Genomic DNA, 26,455 nt, shown 5'->3' on the forward strand with positions numbered 1-26,455 from the left:
TGGGGTCCTGCTCTGGCCCTGACTCACTGCAGCTGTGGGCGAGTTGCACAGTCCCAGATCCCAAACCTGTGTGCCCAGTGGAAGGTCTCCAGAGAAGACTACCAATTTGAAATCCCACCTAAAAGCTGCCCTTGGCATCTCAGCTAATAACAGAGATTTGAAAAATTCTATTTTCACCTCTCCATAGCTGTTTTCCCTTTTCTAAAATACAGCAGCATCTCCTTTGCAGCTCCTGGCAGGAGAGCTGATGCTGATAAAACACTACATAATGCACATAAATGATGCCTCATCAGAAGGGTGTGCAATTATTGAAACAGACTTGTTCTATGACCACACCAGTCACAAGCAACTAGTTTCTATAGGAACCAGATTTATTTCCACAGGAACAAGTCAAGCTACTTGACAATGTAATGAGGGTTTCACTAACAGCTCCCAGTCTGAGCACTGGAGTAGACATTTGAGTAGTTCCAGCAACAGCAAAGGAACATTTTTTTCCCTGTAAATATCTCAGAGTACAAGTTAAGCTCCTTGGCTTTAGATAGCTTTTAATATTCACAAGAATGTAACAATTAACTTCGCTTCATCATCTCCCTAAACACATTTGAGTGACACCACTATGAGCATCTCATTCCCATGAGCTGAAGACATTTTAGCAGCATTTGAAAATATTACCTTGCACACCATAATCCCAGGTCCTGCAGCAGGAGTAGGGGATAGTGCAAGTCTCTCTTGGACCATCTTAACCTCTGGAATAGTCCAGTTAATCAGTGTACGTGGCAGCCCTGGCCACTGAGGGTAAGAAAACAAACCCAAATAAGCAGCATGTGGAGATGGGTCACACCAAGTCCCAAGGCTTTTTCTTGCCTTAGAGAGGAATGCAAGGTATCCTAGAAATTATTGACTTTATTTTAAGCAATTCCACTTTGAGCAGAGGTTGCTGTGTCTGCTCCAGTCGTGTTTCAGCACAATGTGAGGGCAATGATTCAATAGAGAGCCACAGGGCTGACGGCTGAAACGGGGAAAGATTGTATTTTCAAAGCACTCTTACTCTGATCAACACAGGTTGATGCCGAGGTCTTGAAGCAACGGTGAGGAAGACAGGACTATAATCCCAGCTGCTTTTAGCCACTTTTTATGAATCTGCCACTCAAACAGATCCCAGAGATGAGCACACTGATCACCGTTGAAGGACTAACCACCACCACCTGGCACCTTACCCAGCCTCACCTCCCCTACTATACATTTTTTCCTCCCCTGCAGGGTACTTATAGACTATTTTTGCTTTATATTGCCCAGAGGTTTGGACAAACACAGCAAGACTGGGTTTTTTCCTCTGGCTGGACCACAGAGATCAGGAACACCAGAAGACAGCTGGCAAATGTGATAGGAAGGGTGCCAGGGCTGGGTATAACCCAGCTGCTCCTCCCCATCCCACATCCTCCCCTGAGCATGCGGACTCACCGTAAGCTGCTGCTCCTTCACCGCCAAGTTGCAAGATGATGCCAGCTCAGGGCTGGGCAATTTGCCCAGGGAGGTGCACATTGAGTTGGAGCCCTTCAGGAAGACTGAGTGGTTCAGAGGCAGCAGCCAGCCATCACCCTGGGGAATAAGAGAAGCAACACCTGCACTCCCCCTGGGTGGGAGATGACTGTAGGTGGAGCAGGAGGAGGCAGCAGTTAAATACCGAGCCCCAGGGCTGAAGGGGCTGCAGCAGCTCCTGGCTGCTCAAAGCAGCAGCGTGCCACCACTGCACCTCGCATGGTACGCAGTGAAAGGGATCAGGATAAGCAAAATGACCCACATGCAAGCCCAAAATAGTTTTTTACGTGCAAATCTATCTGCACACCGTTGGTGAGCAGGTCACAGCCTTCATTCTTTGCCCTCTAGGATGCCAGATTTCTCCTTCCCCCAGGATCAAACATGCAGTACAACCAGGTATGGGGGCCCATGGCTCCACCAAACGCTGGGCAAGAAGCACCCTGGCCCCTCCAGTCTTGCACAAGAACTGACAACAGCCATTGAGACAGTCCGGAAGCAGTTTACTACCTCTCTGAGCTAAGTGCAAACTTCTATTGTATTGTCACTTCAGGCACAGTGGCATTTCATGACTTCTGCGTTCAGGAAGACAATCCTTCAGCATTTTTACTGTCAGTCCATTCATTACAACAACCTATTAAAAAAACCCACAAGATCACCTTTTGTCTTCATTATTTATTGACAGTAAACAAGTCAAAAGTTCATAAAAGTTACAGTAAGGCTTTATTAAAAAATATTAGAATTTAAGAAGTTAAAACTTAGTATAGCAAGTAAACAAAACTTGCTCTATGAAGTCTGCATTAAGGACTGTAGACGGTTAAAAGGCCATGAGAATGTTTATGTTACAAATTCACAATAAAGACTGTGAAAGTGAACACTAGCCCAGGATTATATGAATTGTTCCAGTTAATTTTGCTACTTAAGAACAATCATTTAAAATACTTAAGACAATACTTTAACACACACAATGTGAGATACTATCCTACTTAATGCTTAAGGTTTGTTTCCCTCCCTTCCCACCCCAGGCAAATTCTGGACCCCTGAAGGCATTCAGTGGAGGTACAACTGCTGGAGCCTCTCCCCACCCATATGTATCTCTATACAGTACCTACAAACTTGTTTCTGCTTTAACCATCCTCCAGAAGCCCCTATAAGGGCCACAGGCTGAAAACAAGAGGCATAGAGTACTTGAAGCTACAAAACATGGATTCAATCCAACAAGATCCTTCCTCCCTACAACAACTCCTCATGTTATTTTGAGATATGCCAAATAGACTAATTTACCAAATACATACCCATAAAGCAATTTCAGTAGCACATAATTTGCAAAAAGCACTTGAAGTAAGAAACACTACAGAAAAGACACAGTAATTGAAGGGAACAGTGCCAGAAACACCAGCATCACAGATGAGAAGAGGCCTTAGCTGCTGGTCAGGACATCCTGTCAGCTTCCAAAGCTCCTACAGGAGCATCAAGTTTTGGGTGCTGTGGTTTGAGCTTTGGTGGAATTATTTTTTTTTTTTTTTCACTCACTCATGACCCAGACTTCAGAAGCATCTTAGAAGAGAACTCAATTCCTGTAACATTAGCATAACATTTCTTTACTTTGAAAATGGCCAGGAATAAAACACAGTAGCCTATTAAAACTTCATTGCATGGAGACAGGGGAAGAAAGCCTTTCAACAAAATTCGTAACTTCGAAAATGGTTGAGAAGTCAGCTCTTCACAAGTAAAAGGGTGAATAAAATGATTCCTGTTATGAAGTCCAAGCCATTACTGGAGAATTTTGATGTGATACAAGTTCTTCTGCATTGTTTTGCCAGGAAGTACTTTTTTCCAGTCCAGTTGAGAGATGCGCTTGGTAAATGTTGTGGATAAAACTTGAATCATCTATATTTCTGTATATATGGATTATGAACAAATGCAGAAAACTGGAAACAAATAGACTTTTGGAAAAAAACATACCCTCTAGTTTAAGAGCAAACTACTGAAACTAAATACCATCATTATGGAACAATCATTTAAGAGTCTTCCTCATGAAGAGAACATGGGAATTGAGGGGTTCATACATTACTATCACAGCCAGTTCACCTGAGGACAACGAAAAGCGAGTGCTAAAAACACTACTGTCCCTTGGCTGCCTCCAGATGAGTAAGGCTACCCTTTGCCCAAAGGGTACTTTCTGCTTTACCTCTTCAGATCTGTCTCACACTGCTATGTAAGGGAGCTCAGGGTTTAAAGAGCCAGTCAAGAGGGCTCACATCAGCAGTGTCACTGGCCAGTCCAGGAGAGAAGACAGGGACACCCTCATTCTCCTCTGCCCCTCATAGGGCAAGCAGCAGGCCAATCTCACTGCTCTCACAATATCCAGAAAAGAGTTTCTACTCCTAAATACAAATACAGAGAAGGTGTTCCACCAGCTTTAAGTACACTTTTCCCCTCTGAGCACAGAGGGCTGTAGAAATGAAACTAGGTACTGTAACAGGGAGCATAAGGCATGTGTGTACAGAGCACTTCTCTGAAAGTCTGCAATGTTCACTAATAAGACTTAGACTAATCCAGTAATTCCTGAGGCTAGCATCAGTTTGCAAATGCTTTAAGAAATCCACTCATTTCCTAGTCACTCCACTACAGTGAACAGGTCAACTTGTAGATTAACAAGCCATGCCACCACTGTAAAAAAAAAACCAAACAAACCACAACACAAAACCAAAAGCCATGAGGAACTAAGCTTTAAAAAAAATCCAAAGGAACCATATAGTCAATGTAGCAAACACACTCTTATTACTGTGAATACATTCCATCATTCAGGGAAAGATTCCCTACAAACAACACGTAGCCAGCCTTGTTTTAGTATAGGTCTGCTTTTATTTCCATATTCAGCTCTGAGGGAGACATCCTTTCACAATCTGAAAGGAGGAGGATATAGCCCACTGTAGTGCTGCTTCAGCACACTAAAACACATCATACGAAAAATGGTTCTGTTGACTTTTCCCCAAACAAAATGAACACCTGTCCATGCACTTAGGACATAGAAAGAGTCCTGAAACAGAAACATTGTGTGTGTGTGTAAGACAGAGGTGCACTGATGGATCTCACCTCACTGGCAACAGTCAAAAACTGCCAGCTGGTAAGTACTGCACAGGAGTCAGGGAGTAAATACTGGTAGAAGTGGATTTAAAAAAGGGGGAGGGGGGGGGATAAATCAAACCCTAAAAAAAAAAAAAAATAAAATTTAAAAGCAGCGCCTTTCCAGTATCTTACTGCAGCAGGCAGCAAGACTTAAAGGCACTACAATGTGTCAGAATGGAGAAAATCTGGTACATCCACCCTTCCAGAGTGCAAGAATATGGATTAAAAACTCCAAAGTTGATGTAGGCTTTCTGAAAATGAACAAACTTCTCTTTTCAGCACAAGATATGGTGGTGCTGCAGAAAGGAAAAAGAGGAGAGTTAGTTACTGTGCTTTTATAGAAACAGTTCAACCTCACCACAGATGCTAGCTGGTGAAAGGCTACACATGCCTGTTTCACCTGTTCTTAAACTCATGGTTGTTTAAATCCATATACTAAGCAGCCTCTCTCCCTCTTCCTTCCATAAAAGGGTCTCCCATGTACGGGACACAGATAAGTGAGATCCAAATACATTCAAAGGTATCAAGGCTATTAATTTTTCTGCAGGTCCAAGAGGTATATTGCTCCTATTTCACTTCAACTCCTTAGCTATCTGGAGGCTAAGCAGTTGTAGGGTGACTTACAGCTGCAAAAGACGTACTTCCAATCTCCCTCTCCTCTTCTTTAAGTGAAGTCCTAAACAGAGCAGGAACACATTCCAGGTTTTAAGTCCTATGTGAGTGCCTTCACTACCAAAATATCTTCTCCTTCCCTCAATACAACAATGTCAAGCTCCATAAAGGACACTTTCTACAACAGGGGCTGAAAGCCCTTTCTTGCTTTCAACATACAAATATATAATAGGAATTCACAAAAAGGAACTGGGAAAAGTACTGGATTAAATAAAAGATTTCAGCAACAAGCAGTGACAGTCAGTACAGAAGACTCTGCTACTACCTGAATTCTACCCAACTCTTCTAGAATATTATAGCAGAGTTCATGTGGATATACTCAAAGTTTTATCAGCCCAGTAAACTTGCTGTATAATCTTTAGTGCAGTATTTAAACTCTGTCCAGTCTTGAACAAACATGCAATTATTCCAAAAGGCAAAATTTCCATCTCATACTAACTGCAATTCCTCCTACTGACAGAACTTAGAGAGTCTGCAATGCATTGTGTTTAGAAGTTGACCCTGACTCTGCTGCGAGTTTGATCACTCTGGCAAGACGGGACATACACAATATTCTGCTCAGTACAGCTCATAAATCTGACCATTGGCGATTACTTTCAAAAAAAGCTTTTGTTCCCTCCAGCCACAGAGAAAACAAACCAACTCAGAGAACAATACCTTCAACTTGTGTAACAAACAGACCTAAGTTTCCCAAGCAAATTACTGAATCTCTAGCAAAAGCTGACAGAAGTTCCTCTCTACTGAGAGTAATGCTATCTTACCACAGTTTTATTAATTACTCTGGTTCTGCAAGGGTAATAATTTCTTCATTGATAAAAAATTCAACAGTTTCCTCCTCCCAGTCATCGACATTGCTGTCCAGCTCATCTGTGTCTACCCCTAGAATGGAGAAAACATTAACACTGAATGCATCAAATAAGGCAGCAATGGAAAGCTCTGATGCTTTTGGCAGAAACAGTCCTTAAACCAGAAGTGAAGTAAGAGGTATTTGGTACTTTAAATTGTAACAAGTACATGCCAAATTCATTAAATGACAACCAAGGCATTACCACCTCCCACCACAGGGCTTCTGTGGATTTTCTGGTTAAATGCAACACCCAAATCTCTTCACAGTTTTACCCCGAGGTCAAGGCAATGCTTGCCTTGAAGCATAGAGGCGAGGTGAAACACAGACACCAAAATGCTGCAGCCAGCAACCTTTGAGCTTTCTCCCGTTAAAATAAATAAATAAAACCTGTTGTAATTCAGGTTAAAAAGTGTAAGTAACTGTCAGAGAACTAGTGACTAGCTTCAGCAGGAAACAGAGGAAGAGAAATGGATGAATCCCCAGAACAGGGTAGTTATTTGGTAAAAATCAGCAGTCATCTAGCAGCGAGTCTTTACAAGTCCTGTGTGTGGCTTACCTCCTCGAAGCTCTAAACGCTCGTTCCTCTGCTCCATGTACAACTCTTGTGCCATCTTGCGGTACTTCCTGAACTCTTCCATCATTGTACGTCTCCTTTCCACCAGCTCCTACAGAGGCAGGAAGAGGTCGTTAAACCTCCCCCATAAATCAAATCCACACGCGATATATTTGTTATCAAGTTAAACTTTCTTCTCATGAACATACTTTCTACTGACTTACAAGAAAAAAATATCTTTCCCTTATGTAATCAAAAGGTCATTTTTGTGATGTTTTTAATTTAAAAGTGCTGTTCTTAATTTAAATACTGGCTAACACAGAAACTCACTGAGAACCCCAAAATTTCACCACCTTTGCTTAATGAGGTAACACCAGTGTCTCTCCAGATTCATTACTGTTTAACCTGACAGTTTACTAGTATCTGTCTGAACTACCTATTAGAACTATAATCATCTGGATTACAAATGAACACAAATATTTGTTACAAAAGAAATTTAACTTAGTGTCACCATTACAAAATAACTAAGTACAGGTTACAAGAGTTTTGTCTACTTTATTATATTCCAAAAGTGTCTTGCCTTTGAAGCTTTGGACTGGCTCAGGCGATCTTTCTGCTCAAATATCTTGGAGTATTTCTTCAGATCCTTCTTAATTTGCTGTAAAAAAGGTAATTTTATTTCAACTAGGGTATCAGACTAGCAATCACAACCACCATATTCTGTAAGAACTCTTCCGTTAGGCCTAAGCAGGTTATGCATTTTTAAAATACATCTTTCTTCTAGGCAATTTCCCATCACTAATCTTGTTTGTTCTTCCTGGCTTACAGATCATGTAAATGCTTCTGTATACATACAATTAGTGAAGTCGGAAGAGCTAAATTCAATTTTGTTATTCTTTATACCCTTTCACTGTACCCTAACTATAAGAACAACTGGTAAACATTTCTGTTCCAAGCTTAAAGAACCGCTAATATTTAGTCATCCCTAGAAGCGAGGTCCCGCTCCAGCAATGTTTTTCACAAATTCAGAGTAACAGTTCAAGCCTCATCCTCAAGAAGAGGGAGCAAACAAAGTATGCTTATACACTAATTCAACGTCAGCAGAAAGAGTCAGTAGAACACACTACCTTTATCTGATCCTCGCTGAGCAAGGTGGTTGGCCGTGGTCTCCAGAGAAGCTGACAGAACCTGTCTTTATTGTTTTTCTGAAGTAGACGGCCTTGGAAGGTCCATAACCAATATGCATTGTCCACCTGGAAGAGTAGTGCACCACCTCAGTCAAGATAAGCTATAATGTAACACTGTAGTCCTCACTCCATATCTTTAAGGTCTTTTTTGTAAAAGTCAGCACCATTTGTCAACAGAACCAGGGCACTCTTTTTGTCAGTGTCTTCCTTGCACAAATCAAATTCCTCAGCAAAATACCTGTTCCCCTGAAGCTCTGCAAAAAGTTACCTTCTGGAGGATCACAACAGTTTGAAACTAGGCCAGCCCTTCTATCATATTCTTAAGTCTCAGACTCTATCCTTGTACAGGAGAGGATAACAGTACAGTGGTTAAAACCATGCAAAGTAATGACAGGTGCAATAAATCCTGCTGCTCTGTGTGGACCACACGGAGATCAAGCTTCAAACTGCTAAAGACATAATGAAAACTCAGAAAAAGGACACAGTTTAGATTCACAAACTGCCCTTCCAGAACTTACTTTGGACAATCGGTGAAGCTAATGGCCCAAATAAATACTGATGTTCAGAAATTAGTGTATACAACTGTGGTGCAGGTTTTAAGTCACATGACCAGTGACAGGTGTCCATTTTCTCTTCCTAACCAACAGCCCTTTCCAAAACCTCTGGAAGAGGGTGGAAAAAAAAAAAAGTGCATTAGTACCTTGTGGCTCCACCAAGACACAGAAGTCACAATGTATCTGCCTGTAGGATCCCATTCCACATCTGAAGCGGTATAGTGTTCAGCAATATTCATCATGGTGCAGTCAGATGTATCAACAAATGCTAAGGCACCATTCATGCTGCAAAGACAACACAAGACAGGTTGTTTTACACATGAGTATAGCTTGTTTTTTTAAAAGCATTTCACAATCTGCATCTTTACAACTCCTAGCTACAAAGATAAATTTTCACAGCAACCAAGAGAGGCTTGTACCAGCCTCTGTGTAAGGAGACATCACTAGAAAGCACTAGGATGAATAAAAACAAAAATTCAAGAATGACACTTTTGTTTCTATGTTCAGTGACTCCCTTAACCCATTTTATTTCTGCTCTTAAAGTCACAGTGAAAACACACTATAGGCAAGTTACAGCCAAAGTTTAGCAATCATATACTTAGACATACTTTAGTAGTGAAGACAAGATTAAAGAAAAAACCCCCAGATTTCTAAGATGAACAGCAGCACTTGTCTGGGAGCACGTAAAGGCAAATACCACTCAACTGTTTAATATAAATAATTTTCACTTGCTCTAATGTGAAACTTTCTTGATAACTTTTTTACAAAACAGCTTTGTCATGAAGAGGTGTGGCCCATGAGGAGGCACAAGGCTATAACAACAAATGTATTGAGTCACGTGCACAGTTCAAACTGGATTAGTTGAGAGTCAATATTTAACTTAAACAGCTGAAAAGTGTTTCTAAATACTCACTTTTCTGTTGAAAAATACATTCTTAATTTGATGTGGCAAAAATAGCAAGTAAAAGTTATAAAGGGCTAAGCTACAACATGAAATTGCATCTCTTTTTCCTTTGCTTTTGTAAAGCTGTATCAGGATGACACAGTAATGCAACATTCAACGGAGATACCAAACACTTATTGATGAGATACTCTAGTCTTTTTCCTCCTTAAAATGAACAGGGTGTTCAGTAACCTGTGCAATACTTACCTTCTGAGGCCAGCCAATACTACAAATTGCCCTTGAGGACTCCAGAATATCGTGTTTGCCTGCTGTTTGTCAAATGTTTCTGGAAAGAAACGAGACAAATTTAGAAAAAAAGATCTCAAGCCAATGCTATCAGTTACCTTACAAGCAGTCAACTCCATCCATTCCTCAAAAGACATTTTTGAAGTCTGCAATCAACTCTTAACAACAGCCCTTACCTCTACGTTTCTAAAGACAAAACCTAGCAGTACCAGAACATCCCAAGCTAGCAGAGGAAAGAGATCAGGAAACCCCCACAACCAACTTGGGAATAAATTTTAAATAACGAGGCATGTCTGTGCTAACGCCTCACATGAACTTCCCAAGACCACAAAATTATTCTGGTTTGTAGGTCTTATTCCCAGATCCTGGACTAATTCAAAGTGAAAACAGTTTAGCCGTCATCAGAAAGTTAGATTTCTAGAATATAATGTCAGACACAGCACTTACTGACATCCTATATACCACAAACAGCCAATATTTTGAGTCTACTGCATCTATTGCCATGTAAAATGCTTAGTGTCTGCACTTTTCACTTGTTTTTCAGACACTTACTTATGAGCTCTATTTTCCCGTTGTTTTTCACGTGGTAAAAGGAAACTGAAATTCGTGGAGTTTCCCCATGCAACACAGCAAACTTGCTTCCATTTGGTTCCCAAGCAAAGGCTATGATGCTTTCTGTAACAAAAAAAGAAGAGTCAAGTCTGTTAAAAGACAATACAAAGCTTTGATTTCAAGCAGTTACCAAAAGAAAACCAAGACACTGAAGAGAGGGCATCTATCAGTTAACAAACTTTGCCATATAGCCTTTTTTAAAACACAGGCTGATAAGGCAAATGCAGGGAGTTAGGGGGAATATTTCAGTCAAACAACAGCTACAAAATCTTCCATCATCTACAAAATACACTCATATTATCAGCACTACCATCTTTATTAGTAACAGATTTTCAGTTCTGTTGTTTTTCAAGTCAGTCACAAGCATGAAAATAAAAGTTTTGATTTCTTATTTTTAAATGAGATGCCTGCAACATGAATATTGGAGCTCCTATCAAAAAAGTTAACTTCCTAATCACATCACATGTTGACAGGAATTTCTAAGAAACATGCAAATGTCTACTCAAAAAAATTAGAGATCAAAAGTAAAGAAATAATTGGCATTACCTTTCATTTCCACCACATCCACTGGCACCTGTTTCTCTCTCATTCGGAATATTTCGAAGTTGGTCACTACTCCCTGTAAAGGCCAAGATCAGCTCATTATCTATCATGGAAGCAAATAATTTTATCGCCAGGCATAGAAGGACAACTACACAATTAGCCTGTCAGGATGCAGGATGAGACACAGAATCAAGACTAGTTTATTTAATGACATCAGATAAATACAGTATGCCTCACTACCAGACATTCTAAATTTTTCTGTTCTGATAAAGAATAACTGAAGAATTGTACAAAAGCATTTGTTTCTTTTCAGATTGTTATGAAATTTAAGACAGATAAACATATGGCACATTGTACAGCATAACCTATGGGTTGTTCAATAACTGCTTAATGGTGAGTAGGAAAAGAGGCGAGGCATACAGTTCTCACCCAAGTTCAAGATGCCACTAAAAAGTCAAAACAAATCTTGAATGCAAACATTACATACATTTCGCTCTCCACATGCCTTCAATTCAAATGGTAAAAATGAAAAATAGCTTTGATATCACATAATTTACACTGTCTATATTGAAAGACGGTACTGTAAAAAACCCGAGGTGTCAGCATGAGATAGAACCAGATTTTATTAATATAATCCAAATCCACATACCTGTGTGCCTTTGGGAGTCCTGTCTACTTTCACACACAGGTAATCCCCATTCTTCTGCCAGTGTAGTTTACAATCTACAACATTGAACAAATTCCGCACACGAATTTCTTGTCTAGAAGGCAGCTGCATCAAAGTCACTCTGGCTGGGATATCTTTGTCCTCAGGCACCCAGAAAGCAATTATGTTACCACCTGGAGACCATGAGAAGTCTCTACAGGAAGAAAGTTAAAAATATGCCATTTTAATTTTTAGTTAAGATATACTATGAGCAGAAAACATTTTCATTATTGTATCTGAATGCTGCAGGCAAATATCAGCTCTCAATAATAAGACAGATACAGACAAGCAATTGAGGACAATTTAATAACCTTACACATATCATACCACACAGATTTTTAATCTGCTATTTAAACTTGCTGTATGGCCAATGCTATCAAATCAGTACATTTTGCTAAACACTAGGGGTTAAACCCAGTATAACCACCAAAGATCTAAAAAACAGGCTGATTAAACCTACGAGCAAAAAAAAACCCACTAAATTACACTGGAGACAACCTTCTTGCACCTGGGTACACTTAATTTTCTTGTTGATTTACAGAGGTGCCTCAAACTCACAGCGATCAGTGTCTACTGTGCAGATAAACCAAATCCATTCCTTGCCAACAGACAGTATACAGTGCACTGTTTTAAGCCAGCGTACAAATCTTGTTAGGGAGATATTCCCTAATGAACTGCATTCCAGTTTGGTTTTGTAGACAAGGAACAGGCCTCCCAAGCTAGATCCTGCATTAAGCAGGACCACAAAGAGGATTTCAAGGCATACAGGCTGTCAACTGTGGACATCAATAAATGGAGAATTTTCCATTCCTTTTTGCCAGTTTGTCTAATTTGACCACTTCAGCATACAAGGCCATTTGCTCTAGTCATGTCTAAAGATTCTTCTCACCATAACAAAGTCCTAGACAAAAAGTTTCCAACTAAAGAGAGCAGTTATCTTTACAAAGGAATGGACTCACCTTATCCCGGTGATTTTCAAGCTTTTTTTGTCCAACAAACCCATAGACTAAAAGAGAAAAGGTGTGAATTTTCAAGTTAGTAACATTCTTATATTTACACATACACCTTCTACTCTTATTATTAGAGCACAAACCCCAGAAAACTGTGTATAGTTTTCAGAGATACTGTATCCCTATTTTTTATTATGAACATGTGTATATCACAATTACAAATAAAATAAAAATTGCTGTATAGAATTAACGAGTACAGCAGCCTGAATGATAAAGAAAAACCAAACCAGACTAGATTAGACTGCAATTTATAGTGTGTTTTGGGCACTCTGGCCACCTGTTACTGAGAGCTGGGAGGCATCACATAACTTTGATCCTACTGACACTTATAAGTACTATATTGAGCTGTCTAGTTCTTCCAGAAGTGTGTTGAGAAATTTACTGTCAGACTCAGCTGAAGTTTTCCACCCAGGAAAGAACAAGATAAGAGCAAATGGATTTCTCCCCTTTTAAGGCCAGGTCTAGAGTGTATTATTAAAATGTATCCTTTAAAATAGACACCATGGGAAAAACTGACATTGTAATGCAGTGTTATGAAAAAAGAAGCAAGAACTTACAGGTGTTTCATAGATGCTAAGGGTATCTGAAGTCATTCGAGCAAAGAATTTACCGTCATGACTCCATCTAATCAAATAAAAAGGAAAAAGAATATTAGATAGGAGCTTCCTTTTTATTAAATGAAGTCTGGGACTACTTTTCTCTCCTCTAATTCTGTTTCTCAACCTACTTAAAAATAGGCCAGTGAGCTGAGTTTTCACAGTGGAATCCTCGCTTCTTTTGCCCCGTCAGAATATCCCAGATGATAATAGCCTGAGGGTCATCCTGTGTGTCCATCAAAGGGCTGAAGGTCACTAGATACCTACAAAAGAAACCATCAATTTCACTATCAAAACTTCATCTAGTATGTCAGTACAAGCAACCTTTTACCCAAATAATATTTAAATACAATGCACTTTCAAGCAGCAGTTTCTCTAATGGGATTTTTTAGAGAGGAGGGAAAAATAAGAACGGTATGATAAAGGAGGAGAAAGCTTCCAAGACAGTATTTCCTTGGCATCTCTCTGGCTGAAAAGACTCCAGATTTATGTGCAAGTCTTCCATATTGCTGTTACAAGAGAGGGGAACTCATCAAATACTCTGTTACCTAATATATAATTTTGCCATGATAACATCATCAGTTTTGAACCAAATATAAATCCATTGACCTTAGACAATCTGAATTATAGGTATGCTAGACTTCTCCATTTAAACATAAATAATCTCTCTTTAATATAATAAAACTTAATTGCTTCCAAATATGCTACTTGAAAACTAGCAAAACAAGATTCATCTCATTCCTGAAATTATTTTAGCCCTCTAAAGAGCTCTTTAATGTTAAAGAAATCTTAAGGAATTAACTCCAGTACTACAGATTTGGAGAATACTATTCAACTGAAACTTTTCAGAACTTGAAATCTAACACTACAGACATCACATCCAACTTGAGAGGAAAAAATACGTTCTTCTACCTTGGGATAACAATGTCTTTGAGGAAACTTGCCAGCTCAGTTTTGTAGACCAATTATTACAGATTATGTTAAGTACCTTTACTGAAACCAAAGTCAAGCAGAGTTTCACTCATTCCAAGAAGGATCTATGCATGAAAAGCAGTACTTCCAAAGGCAAAGGACAACAGAAGACCCCAACCACATGAGATTTGAAAGCACAGCAACCAGAATGTTTGTGCTTCGTAGTTTTGATTCCTTAGCCCAAACCAATATCATACTCCATACCTTTCACAGGGTGAGAAGTCAATAAGCTGCACTCCCTGGTGACTAAACCTTTGAATCTGCTTGAACTTCTCGCCACCCCAAAGTGCGATGCCTCTCTGGTGGAATGTGGCCAAGTAGGTACCCTTCGGAGACCAACGTACATAGGTTTCTGTCCACCGCTGGATTAAAAAAAAAAAAAAAAGCATACACAAAGGTTTAATTTAATGCTGGATTCCTAAAGGGGAAAGAATTAATATGTTGTTTGCAGCATCACATTTTGCAAATCCATTTACTAAGTGAAGATACCAGAATTAGCGATACCTTGGACTAGTTGTGGAGTTTAATTTCATGCACATAATGCATGAAAATCTTCAGGTTGAAAACTGTCAGTTTAGACCTTTTCAACTCACCAATCACCAAAAACCTCTTCCAGGTACAGTGACAACCTTCATACAGTAAGAATTAAACCCACCTAACAGGGTTGGCTTTCCTTGTTGGGTTTCAGCCCTGGTAAGAACATACTCTTCTCAGAAGTAAGGGTATTTCAAGTTTCTTAGAAATACAGCTCTTGACCTTCAGCTAAGTTAGAGAGGTTTCAACTATACAGACCACAGCCAGTGACCATGGTGATGAGCAAAATTACTCATCATCCCAGAGCTAACTCCTTCCTACTGTAATGCATAATGGTTATTAAAGAAAATGTTTCTGGGTACCAACAGTTCTCATCAAGTCAACTGCCTGCAGCAGACAGGCATGCTAACTCTCCCTTTTGTATGCTATTACCAAACCAGTTTTACCTCTTTAGCACCTCTGTGGTCAGCAAAAAATGATCAGAAGCAGCATACTTAAGCATGTACTCAGCTCTAATGAACAGTACTCCTCAAACTCTGACTTTGCATTTTCAGGTCTTTCTGAATCACCTATAATATACAGATGAAGGAAACTAATAGGCATCATGGACCAGTTAAAGAGACAAAAAAAAAAAAGACCACCACAAACAAGTTAACTCCCCATTTGTTTTACCTAAGCAGCTAAATCTAGTTCTAAAGGATGTAATTTCACCACTCCTCTTCAAAAGGAAGAAGAAAGTATTTCAGCAATAGGGAAAAAATATACCTTTTAAAAAAATTTAAAATCTGAAATGTCATAAAATGAATGAGATTGACAGTGTATCTGCAATGTACAGCACTTCCAGGACACTCACTGCTCTGTCCTCAATTTGAACAGGTTCCTTGATATCATTCCAAAAAATGGAGGTCCGGTCTCCTGACTCAAAGATCACACTGTACTGATCCCTACAATCAGGATCTTCCAACCAGTATCGGAGATTCCCCTAAGAAAATCAGAAGCAAAAAGATTATTAGTGAGTCAAAGGCTAAGATAACAAGCTCCCCAAATTACCTGGCATGTGGAAGTCAGTCTTACACAGAGAGTGCAAGTTTGGAGTCTTCACTTTAAAAACTTGTTTGTAACGGTAAATTAAATAATTCAAACTACTGGTTACTGGGAGGCTAAGAGATGTTTGACACTTCTTGCCTAAAATAAATAAATTTTTTTTTTTTTTTTTTCCCACTATCCCTTCCTCCACAGGAGTTTTTACAAAGCTAGTGGTAACAAACAGAACTTTGCCTCAAACACTCATAAATGATGCTTTCAAAGTTTTACTTTAAATGACTTGTGCAAAATCATTATTTATTCTTGAGTTTTACCCTATGTGGAACTACTAAGCAGAACCACCAAGTTCTTCCTGCCACTTCAAGACAGTGAGAATGAAGGAACAGGAGCATGTGATCAGTACTGCTACTTATAACACTATTACCACATAGTTTCTATTTTCATATGAACGCTACAGCAATGAAGTAATCATTTCATAATATGCTGAATATTCTTTCCAAAAAATCCTTACCAAATCCTTAAATGGCTGTTTCTCAGGGATTTCCCATTCATCACTGATTGTCATGTACCTGAAAGAGCAATTTAATTGGTTACACTCCATGCAGGCACTCTTGATTAGCATCCAAAAAATCTAGAGATATACACAATAGTTGCACTCACTTATCAAAGTCTGTGAAAAGGTTGACTCTGAAAGTGTGCTGTTTATCCAGTTTGTATCCATCTGCATTCTTCACAGCATCCACTGCATGAGATGGAGACATGTACTCCAGAAAGATGTACCTACAGTAAAAGAAGACAAAAGTAGGAATTCATTATTGACTATACAACAGGCTCATAATAAAAAAAAAAAAAAAAAAATAAATAAATTGAAAAAGAAACAACAGGGATGAACCAAGAACTCAGTACAGAGCATCTACAAAATAATATCCTGTCCCTAACCAGTCAAGATCAAAAGCAATTATCTCCATTTTGGCCACAGACACATACACACTTTTTAGCTGTATAGGCTTGACCGGAATTAAACTGATATCCTTTCTGTAAATGGGCTAGACTAAGTGATGAATGCAAGTTCAGTGCAGCACAGAACAATGAGAGCTAGTAACAGGCAGGTTAAGTATGCAGTTCTTTCCAGCTGAATGACAGACCATGTTTAGAAATTGTGAATCTTGCTGTCATTGGCATCTCAAAGCACCACTCCTGTTTTTCAGTTATGCTGAATATAACTCAGGTTCCTTCTTGCCGCTAATACAATCTAGCTTGTAGCCCAGTAGACTTAAAACTACCAGTATCCTGAAGACTGTCAGACACTGCCTCAGAGAGGCATGAACACAGAGAGAATAATTTTCTAATGCCTCTCACGCTGAGCTTATAGAACCAACAATCCCTCCACTTTAGAAACCCCATTTCTTTTATGCTTTCTAAACTATGGATTCCTTCGAAACTCAGGAATATACGCTAATCCAAGTGCAGTAAAAAGATCTGGTAAAACTCCTATTGATTGATTTTTGCATGGTTCCTCTCCCTAAAACTTTCTTTTCCTTGCCCTCTCCCTTCGAGCTTAATCATTTCTGGTTAGCTTTCTTCTCAATTCAGATGCTGGGGGATCAGAAGTTGGAAAAAGGACCCTAGGAAGGGCTCACTGAATTTAAGGAAGTTGGGGTCACTAATGTAAGCATAAGCACTGGCAACCAGAGACAGAATATTGACAATCTGTTTTGCAATAAACAGTACATCCACTGCTACTACATTTTTAACTAAAACGAACCTTTAATTTAAGTACTAGCCGTGGCAGAAAGTTAACAAAAAACGTCACTTAGTACTGCACAGAAATTTGTCCTCCCAACCCAGAAAAACCATTTCCATAATTAATCTCCCCCCACTGTAGCTTAATGAGCTATTAAGCTTCTCAGCTCTCCGGGGCAATTCTGTTTGTCACTGAGACTAGATGTCAGGATTGTACAGACTAACATAGAAGAAAGTGATGAGTATGGCTATGAGGTCACTACAAATATTAGCTCTAATGTATTGACACTCATAATCAAAGGCAAGTTAGAGCAGTGTTTCAATTCTATTTCCAGTAGGAGTTATCATGACTTACCCTTTTGTCTTCCCATCTGCTTCTGGATAAAATTCATTGATAATTTTACCAAACTTGGAAAATATTTTGTGGATGACATTCTTCAGTTTTTCAAGTCGGTCTGGTCCAACCTGGGGAACATTATCCACCACAATTACTGAGTCAATTCCATCTGCTTCCTGCGGTTGATCTTTCAGCACATCACCAAGCAATTCTGCAAAGAAAAAGCATACAAGAAACTAAGGCACCAGCCTACATCATTACAAAGGAAGACAGGTAGTTGAAAAGAATAGTGATAGTAAAAGAACAGGAAGACTTCAAATTTCAGGGAATTTCAATAATCATTTAAGAAACTTGGCAGTGAGTAAATGTTTTATCAGAGAAACAACTGAAGTGAATACACAACACTCAACAGTACTTCCTTGCTAAGAGGCATGATTACGCAGTTTCTCAACAAACTTCAAGTAGCTAACTCTAAGTTTTTCTTAAGAAATACCTTACATTGAGAACATCAACACTTGCACTATTAGCTTATTTCAGGAGTTTGAAACTGGCTCATGAAGTCCTCAAAATTGACGAAAGAGCAGACAACTATAAAATTTACTACCCAAGCTCTGACTAGTAGCCTTGCTCAAATTATAACCAAATTACTTTGATAAAAAGAAACGTAACATGCACCTCCCTCCCCAATTACATGAGTTTTAGCATAATTCAAAACTATCTGCCATACTGGAAGCTCTGCATGCATGTCTTACCATCACTATAATTATGTTTGAGAACTCACACTCTAAACCTTTAATTAAAACACAGAAAGAAAGGTCTAACATATGACACTTAAAGCCATCTTTTAAGTATGCTGCAAGTGAACACAAGCACACACCTTTTCATACACTGGATATTCAACCACACTAATTCCCCTTTCACATATCATTTTAGAAATTTTAAGAGCACTTGCAGGTGGGCTGGTTTGTTCATTCCCTGCACTATCAGCTTCAAGCTTCTTTCTATTGGGAAGAGATAGCTTACAGCATCGCTGAAGTCTCCCACACACAGAAAGGAGAACATTCAGAAGGACTGTAACCCCACATCTGTGGCTTGTGTACCACACTGGGACAAAAACAGTTAAAGGTACAAAGTACATCTGTAAATTGTGCAGAAATTAGGAGCTTCAACAACAACACTGCATTATTTTTACATGGCAGGCCTCTAGACATACATTCTGTAGAATTCTAGATATATCTAACATCAAAAGACTCCTCGAGTCAGTTCCATTAGATTATTCTGTGTCCACCAACTAAACCCCGTTAGTAATGTACGAATTTAAACACACTTCTCAAATTAACATTACCTAACAACAGAAACATACTGACCTGTAGGTCTAAGAGCCAGAAAAATTACATCAATTATTCATTCCTCAATGGATTGAAATAGAAGAGCTCAAGACAAGGATATTCAAACAATCTCTCAAATAACTTTAACCTAGTTATTTTTAAACCCTTCCAGGAATAAAATCCCACACTACCCTTAGCTATCCCCTTCAAATATACACTTGAATTCTTGTCTAGATTACTGATCATTTCACAGTGTACTCATTCATGCCCCTGGAATTTATTAACACGATTGCATTACTGTATTCTAATGAAATATCAAAAGTGGCAATTTCTTGTTTTATTGCAATTTTTAGTCTTGTGTACTTAAATGGACCAGACTAAGCATTCTGCTAATTAAAAAAGACAAATGTGCTGAAATGAATGACAAAGTTTCACGTATGCCATATAAATTGGAAAAATATACATGCATATCTGCAGTAATTTAAGTTTATGTAAAGACCATTATAAAATGCAAGACTAGACAGAAAATAAGTGCATGCCACTATACTTCTGAACTAGAATATAAAGATAAAATTTGGAGAGTCAGACTATGTAAAGCTTTCACAGACCAAGAAAAAAAAAAAAAAGAGAAAATATGAGAACAAAAGAAAAAGGGTGTTAAATGTGTTGATATTTTGAAGACATTTTTACAGAATTTTGCTGGTTTTTGAATTCTAGAAATTATTTTGTGCAGAAACAGTACTGGCAAGATCTCTAGCAGTGAAGAAGTGTGCTTCCTTTGAATTTCAAACTACAAAAAACTTTGGTGTTCTCTAACTTTAAGCTTCAACAGGTTATTACATGTGAAGCTTTCCACTGATCTGGGGCAATATGCTTCACAAAAGTTTATGCATAAACACATGCTATCACCACCAAGATTATGTAGTACTCACAGAATGTTGTTGTTTGTAGTATTTATTACTCAAAAAGATGCTCTCCATGTGCATGCAGGAACTACAAATAAAAAGTTAAAAGACGCTAACTTTGTTTTTATTACATGAGACACAGAAATTGTGAAAACCTAGTATTGGTGGTAGCAACTAAAGAAAGCTGAAGAGGTTAGAAGAATAATCCTTTATGTTACACCATTTTATTTACTCCACACACTTCAGATTATAGCCACAAACTTCTCCCATTTCGAGCAACTATTTACTAGTTTGTGGCAACTATTCAAAAATGGCTAAGAGCACATGTCAGAGCAAGTCAAATATTCAGTGAAGACTGTACAATGCAATGATTAGTGATGAGCAGGAGAACTTGCTAGAAGTGGACGTTTAAGAAACAAGTTAGAAGAGGGCCTTTAGTGGGGAGCAGAGTACTGAAAATTGAGAAAAGAAAAAGTCATGCACAGGAAAATTTCATTAAAAAGCCCAGGTAACAGCAGATATTCTGGTAGCACAAAACCATACAGATCACTGAGGAGGAGCAAAAGACTTGACAGGAAGGTAGAGGCACCAGGCCCAATAAGCACCATTGCAGATGATGACAACTTTAAGAGCGCTGTTTGGAATAAAGAGGTAGGCAAAGAAGAAGGAAAATGGAACATACAGCAAAAACCTTTTCTACCACACAGGCAAAAAGTTGTTTAAGGTACTAGGGAAGGTATTTTGTACCACTTTTCCCTCCTTCATTAACTTTTTGCTACAAAGTTGAAAGCTAACCCAAACTGTTACATATCCAGATGAGAATATCACAGGTGAGCGCTGCAAGTTAACTTCTCCTATGTACTGGATCTCAGGATATTCTTTCAGGAGTAAGTCATTCTCCAGGCAGCCAACAATACACTGAAGTTGTGGATAGGTAATCACCTGCTTTGGATTTAGGACACATGCAGTGAAATGTCTGCTATGCCTACAAAAACTGAAAAGACTGAAAGGGGGAATTTAAGTCTGATATTACAGTAAAACAACATGTAGATTTCTTATTTATCCTATAATCCCATATCTTATATTTTTCCCAACATACAAAATGAAAGCATATCCCACAAGGACATTTCCACAAAAGTCTGCAAGAAAGAAAGAAAACAACCCAAAACAAAACACAAAGCAACAACAACAAAAAAAACACAAAGGCGTTATTTTTTAGGCTCTACTAGTAATTTTTTCATAACCATTTCTCACAAAAGACTTTGCAGGCCTGCAGACAAACCAAAGAATGCATATTTAGCTTCATGTGCATGAATGCATTAGTCTGTATTAAATCAAAACTGTAACAGATTAAAGACAAATACCTACATTGTACACTTCCTCTACTTTAAATTCAAAATTGTGAACAAAGGAATCTTCAGAGGGTAAGAAGCTGGTTTAGCCAGCATTCCACCCACAAGAAAAGCAGGGTGTGGTGGGTGCAGAGCTATCTTCAGCTGGCAGTATTTTAAGGACCACTCTCATTATTTGAACTAAAGCTTCATTGCACCTAAGTGGTTATCTGACACGTCCCTTCTCCTGCTCGAGTCTGGATCAGCTGCTCTGTCATGTCAACACTATTCTGGAAAAAAAAGTTGAAATAATGCATCTGAGATGGTCCAAACCTAAAGCTGGTCCAGCTCAAAGGTGATCCTGAAGATGTAATGTCATCATAAGCATTGAAACAGGCTTGGCTCAGTGGCACTGATGGACTGCCTTTCTCCTTGGGCAGTCATCCGGGTAAGGGGAATGAAATAAGGAAGCTCAAGAAGTTACACACAGATGGAAAGCCAGACCAGCAAGAGTGACTAAACACTGTAATTCAGACACTAACACTGTATTATTCATAGAGCTGAGAAGTTAACCAAATGAATCCTTAACAAGATAATGGGTGAGGATGGAAAATATGCCCAGGTTCTGAAGAAAGGTGGTATTGAACGTACTAATCCTAGCTACAGACCAAGTGTATCACACCAACACTTAACTAGACAAAAAGAATCCAACTATATATGTGCAGACAATTTTGCCAAGGTCCAACGTACAAGTTCAGAGCGCTATACAGACTGCTAAATTGAGAACAGCAAATATCTTGATGAAAGATACTTTTCTGCTGTTTTATTAAGCTAAACATAGGACTGGAATACTAGAAGGCACATATACCACATGTAGTCCACCGCCAATTGAAGTAACCAACTTACAACCACATGCTGTAAGAAACGTTTTTCCAGTCGTGAAATATTTAACATAAGACCCTACAACATGTAGGATATATGTATCTAAGACCCTACAACAACACATATGCTAGAACAAGAACAAGTTTTGGCAAAATAAGTAGTTTTGCTATTATGACAACTGAGATGATTTATCTAGAAAGATTTATCTGAAATATATTAAAGTAAGAGTTCTAATTCCTGTATGCCAAAACCAGATACTCCCCTAATTATCGATACAGTTACACAGTGGCTTAGCCATTTTAGGGCAGTCAATACCCAAACCTTTTAGAAGGGCCTCAGTTTGATTTTTCAACTGCCAGAAATAATTTTTCCACATTTTCTTGTCACGAAGTACCTACCTCACATCTTTGTGAGCACTAACACCTCAAACCCGTACTATTTCGCTAAGGATTTCACTATAGATGTATGGAAAAACCCAGAATGATGAAATCTAGTTTGTAAACATCAGGTCAGCAATACAAAACTTCTGTTTTTACAGTTGAGTTTAAGTGGTGGAGACAGATGGAGAGAGCACACAAGTTGATGATTCTGATTTGGGAGGGCAGCCCACAGATGGATATTTGAAGTTTAATAATACATTTAAGGGCAGCTATTAAGCGGCACCGTACGGTGCACAGATACAGCAGAAAAAGGCTCATTTAAGACACACCGCTACGATGAAAACGCGTACTTAGTACTACGAGCAGTCAGCGCGCTACCACGCCGCCGCGGCGCGCAGGGGAAGAGCCGGCGAGAAGCCCACGGGGGAGCGGAGCGTCTCCCGGCAGAGACCCCGGCCCCCCCCCCGCACTCCCCCGGTCAGGCACCCCCCGGCACGGGCCCGCTCCCCAGCGCCCCGGGCCCCGCCGCGCTCCCCTCCCCGACCAGGCCCGGGCTCCGGCCGCCCTCCTGCACCTTCGTCGCTGATGTCGTCTACGAAGTCCTCGGGGTCGCTGAAGGAAATCTCGTCCTCGGGCTCGGCGGGGGCGGCGGGCGCGGCCTCTTCGTCCTCCTGCGCCGCGCCGGGCTCGGCCGGCGGTTCGGCCTCCTCCGGCGGCTCGCTCTTGGCTTCCGCCGCTAGCTCGGCCTCGGGCTCGGCCCCGACCGGCGGCTCGGCCTCGGGCTCGGCCTTCTGAGGGCTTTCACGGCCGGACGGCGGCTGAGGGGAGGGCGGCTGAGAAGGCAGATGCTCGGGCTCGGCGGGCTCCTCGGCGGCGGGCGGCGGCGGCTCGGGGGGCGCCTCAGACTCGCTTTCTTCTTCCTGCCCCGCTCCCTCCTCCTCCTCTTCCTCCTCCTGGGGCGGCGGCGGCGGGTCCCCCGGCGGCCCGTCCGTCTGCCGGGGCTGCCCGCCGGGCCGCGGGGCGTCGGGCGGCGCGGCGGCGGCCGGGCTCTCCTCGGTGTCCTGCATGGGGGGGGCCGGGGGGGGATGCGGGCCCGCGCCGGCCGCGCGCTCCCAGCTCGAGCGCGGCGGGGGAAAGGAGAGGGGGAGGGGCGGGGAGGCTCCTACCGCCGGGCCATGTGCGCCAGGCCCGGCGGGCCTCGCGCGGCGGCGCCTACCAACCGGAACGGTGCGGAGAGGGGGGGGTGGAGTGGAAAAAAAAATCCCTGTCCCTCCGCGGCTCCTGCTCACCGCCGCCTCCGCGCTCCGCTCAGAGGCGGGTGCCGGTCCCTTCGCTGCCCGCTCCTCGCTCAACCAGCGACGGCTCCCGCTCCTCCTCACTACACAACGGACGTGGCTCCCCCCATTTTGTGCCTTGCTGTGGTCGAGCCCAAGATGGCGCCCCCTTCCAGTCTACTGAGGTGGGGTTCGGCCGAACCATTTTTCGGGAAGCGGAAAGCGGGAGGCGCAGTGACATCGAACTGCGCTGACGTAGAGTGAAATCTTCCTGCATTTTGGGCAGTTCAGTGTATTTCCTTGTCCAGCTAAGCGGAAAGTGACAGGACACCGCACTGATGCGGAACCTGACCGACTCCCCCCTACAAATCTTCCACCATGCGGTCGCCCGAAGGCTGGCAGTGCCCGCGCGGGCGCTACCAAGCTCGTGGGGAGGGGGAAGCGCGCGGTGCTGCGCCGCCACCGGCGTGTTTGTGCTGGGTCGTGGCGAGCGCACGGGGTGCGGTGGCACCCCCCCGCGGGCGGCGAGGTCGTTTGGTACGGTCCGCCGGCAGCCGCCACATCAGCCCCGTGAGGGGTCGGGAGACAGGGCGGGCGCGGAGAGTCAGGCCTCAGGCGAGGGGAGCGGCTGGCTGGCTGGCTGGCTGGTTGGTTGGTTGTCTAACTAATTATTTCTTCCACAGCGAGCCCTATCCGGGCCGCTGTTGGTCGGATATGCTGGGCTGTCTCCGAGAGTTGCATTAGCCCCTGCAAGATCTTTGTGGTTTTTAAATATCGTTGTTCCATGAAGTAAAAAATGACGCTGGCCGTCCCACATCACCGTTGCAACGCTCAGGTTGGCAGGAGAAACCTTTCAGAGGGGCAGCGAACCTGGTTTGACATGGTCATATCTCGGTGCAGTGGTACAGACAGAAGGACAAGTATCCCAGTCTAGTGTTTCCCACTGATCGGAAGCGTTACCATGCATAATCCTAGCAGTTTAGTATGATTTTTAAACTGATGAAGTTCTCTCATACAGGCTACCAATGTGACCAACTTTCTGAGAGAGATGACCTCCCTGTTGATTTAAACCATTGCCTTCGGTCTAGGGCATCTCAGGCTGATGCGAAAGTATGTGGAGTGTCGTTTTTGTCAGCATGCACGTTAATATGATGTGTTCAAACTGGCAAAGGGAACTTGGAATTTGGCTTGGATACCATCCTGAGGTTTTGGTGGCATTTTTAGAGGAAAAGGATGAAGACAGTTCTCGAATAGTTCATCTGTGTTCATCTTTGTTCACTTCTGGGATGAACACTTGTATTTTGTACAGGGCTTTTTGGTGTTTTTTTAGTCTAGTGCTTTCAATCAAATAATCAAAACATACAGAATAAGAATGCCAGCATAAAAAACTCATTAGAAAAGCAGAACAGGTATTGTACTTAGCATTTTAAATTTAAACCCTATCTTACATCTTTCATGTTTTGAGAAAAGTTTGAGAGAAGATACTTAAGAAATTAAGCCAAGAAACCTTAGTTCTGTAATTTACCAGCTAGTCACAAGATGGCACCCTAATTCCACTCGAATTGGTTGAGCCCGTCAATTCGGTATTTAAGCTGTGGGCAACTCTCATGAATGGAAATGATGACTGGCACTTTGTGCGGGTTTGTTTTTCCTCTCGTTTTGTCATGGTAGTTGACCAGACTTTGACTTCCTGGTTTGCAGCGGCACTGCCATGCTCCAGTGTACAGCAAATGCTGTTACCTCTCCTGCCATTGCAACCTTGTATTTTTCCAAATGCGAGGACATGCAGCAGGTCAATCCGCGGTCCCTGCTGGGTCCTCGAGATTACATGGCTCCTCCAGAAGCGTGTATGTGGTCTCTCTATCCTGTGTTTCACCACTCTCACAGTTGCCTGTATTGTTGGAATGTGCAATTTTTGCATATTACCTTCCTGTTTGCAAGGTAACTACTACTTTTACCATCAGTTTGGTCAAACACTGAATTTAAATGTTGGATCCTCCTCTCCTATTTTTGTGTGGTCTGCTATTTGCACTTTCCCTTACTTTACAGCAACTTTGGATCTGTCTTCTCTTCCTTCCTGCCCTCTTTCCTTTCTTCCATTGAAATTTCCCCTCAGTCCCTGTGCTACTATCTCACTGCTATTCTTGCTCTTCTAGTCCTCACTCAGCAATCTAAGCGTGAGTGGAATAACTTTTAAAACCAGAGATTTTGGCACTGGCAGCTGGAGCCTGTTTCTGTAAGTATTTCACAGGCAAAACTAATCAATGGGAAATTTTGGGAAAGAAATCTAGCACAATTGGCTTCTGTGTAACACAACTGTCAAACCAGCAATGCCTCATGAATTTTACTGAGCACAAGTGATCTGAGAATACTGGAGCTGTTTTCTAAACTGAATTCTGAAAGAGTTAGCAAACTCTTGTGGTCTGTACAAAATTTTATGTAATACTGATAAGACATGTACAGAATGACGCATTTAAAAGCTGGGGCCTCAAGTAGTCACGTACTTTTGCATCACATTTGTTACCTGGAACCTGCTGCTGTGTGCCCTTTCTTACTCTAGTGATTATAGTTTCTTTATGATATAGGTT

At 41.1% G+C, this 26,455-nt stretch overlaps 1 protein-coding gene across 1 annotated transcript; it reads right to left on the reverse strand.

The window, feature by feature from the left end:
- Positions 1–4,384: 4,384 nt before the first annotated feature.
- EIF3B (eukaryotic translation initiation factor 3 subunit B) lies at positions 4,385–23,755 on the reverse strand. The gene is made up of 19 exons (XM_033000343.2): positions 23,168–23,755; positions 17,786–17,978; positions 16,348–16,467; positions 16,199–16,256; positions 15,497–15,625; positions 14,314–14,471; positions 13,269–13,400; positions 13,099–13,165; positions 12,491–12,537; positions 11,475–11,685; positions 10,829–10,901; positions 10,223–10,345; positions 9,632–9,710; positions 8,628–8,766; positions 7,868–7,993; positions 7,321–7,398; positions 6,744–6,852; positions 6,102–6,219; positions 4,385–4,964 (listed from the first exon to the last, which is right to left on the reverse strand). The coding sequence occupies exons 1-18, from the start codon at positions 23,658–23,660 to the stop codon at positions 6,116–6,118; spliced, it is 2,439 nt and encodes an 812-aa protein (XP_032856234.2). The 5' UTR covers positions 23,661–23,755; the 3' UTR covers positions 4,385–4,964; positions 6,102–6,115.
- Between the last annotated feature and the right edge of the window lie 2,700 nt (positions 23,756–26,455).

This window comes from Tyto alba, unplaced genomic scaffold (genome assembly GCF_018691265.1).
Source record: "Tyto alba isolate M040663 unplaced genomic scaffold, T.alba_DEE_v4.0 Super-Scaffold_28, whole genome shotgun sequence".
In the NCBI taxonomy this organism is placed as follows: Eukaryota; Metazoa; Chordata; class Aves; order Strigiformes; family Tytonidae; genus Tyto; species Tyto alba.

Coding starts and splice junctions, on each gene's coding strand:
- EIF3B (XM_033000343.2), bottom strand. CDS start 23,660: ATGCAGGACACCGAGGAGAGCCCGGCCGCCGCCGCGCCGCCCGACGCC. Junction 12,538..13,098: donor TTAGCATCTATGAAACACCT/GTAAGTTCTTGC, acceptor TTTCTCTTTTAG/TCTATGGGTTTGTTGGACAA. Junction 8,767..9,631: donor GTATTGGCTGGCCTCAGAAG/GTAAGTATTGCA, acceptor TTGTCTTTGCAG/CATGAATGGTGCCTTAGCAT.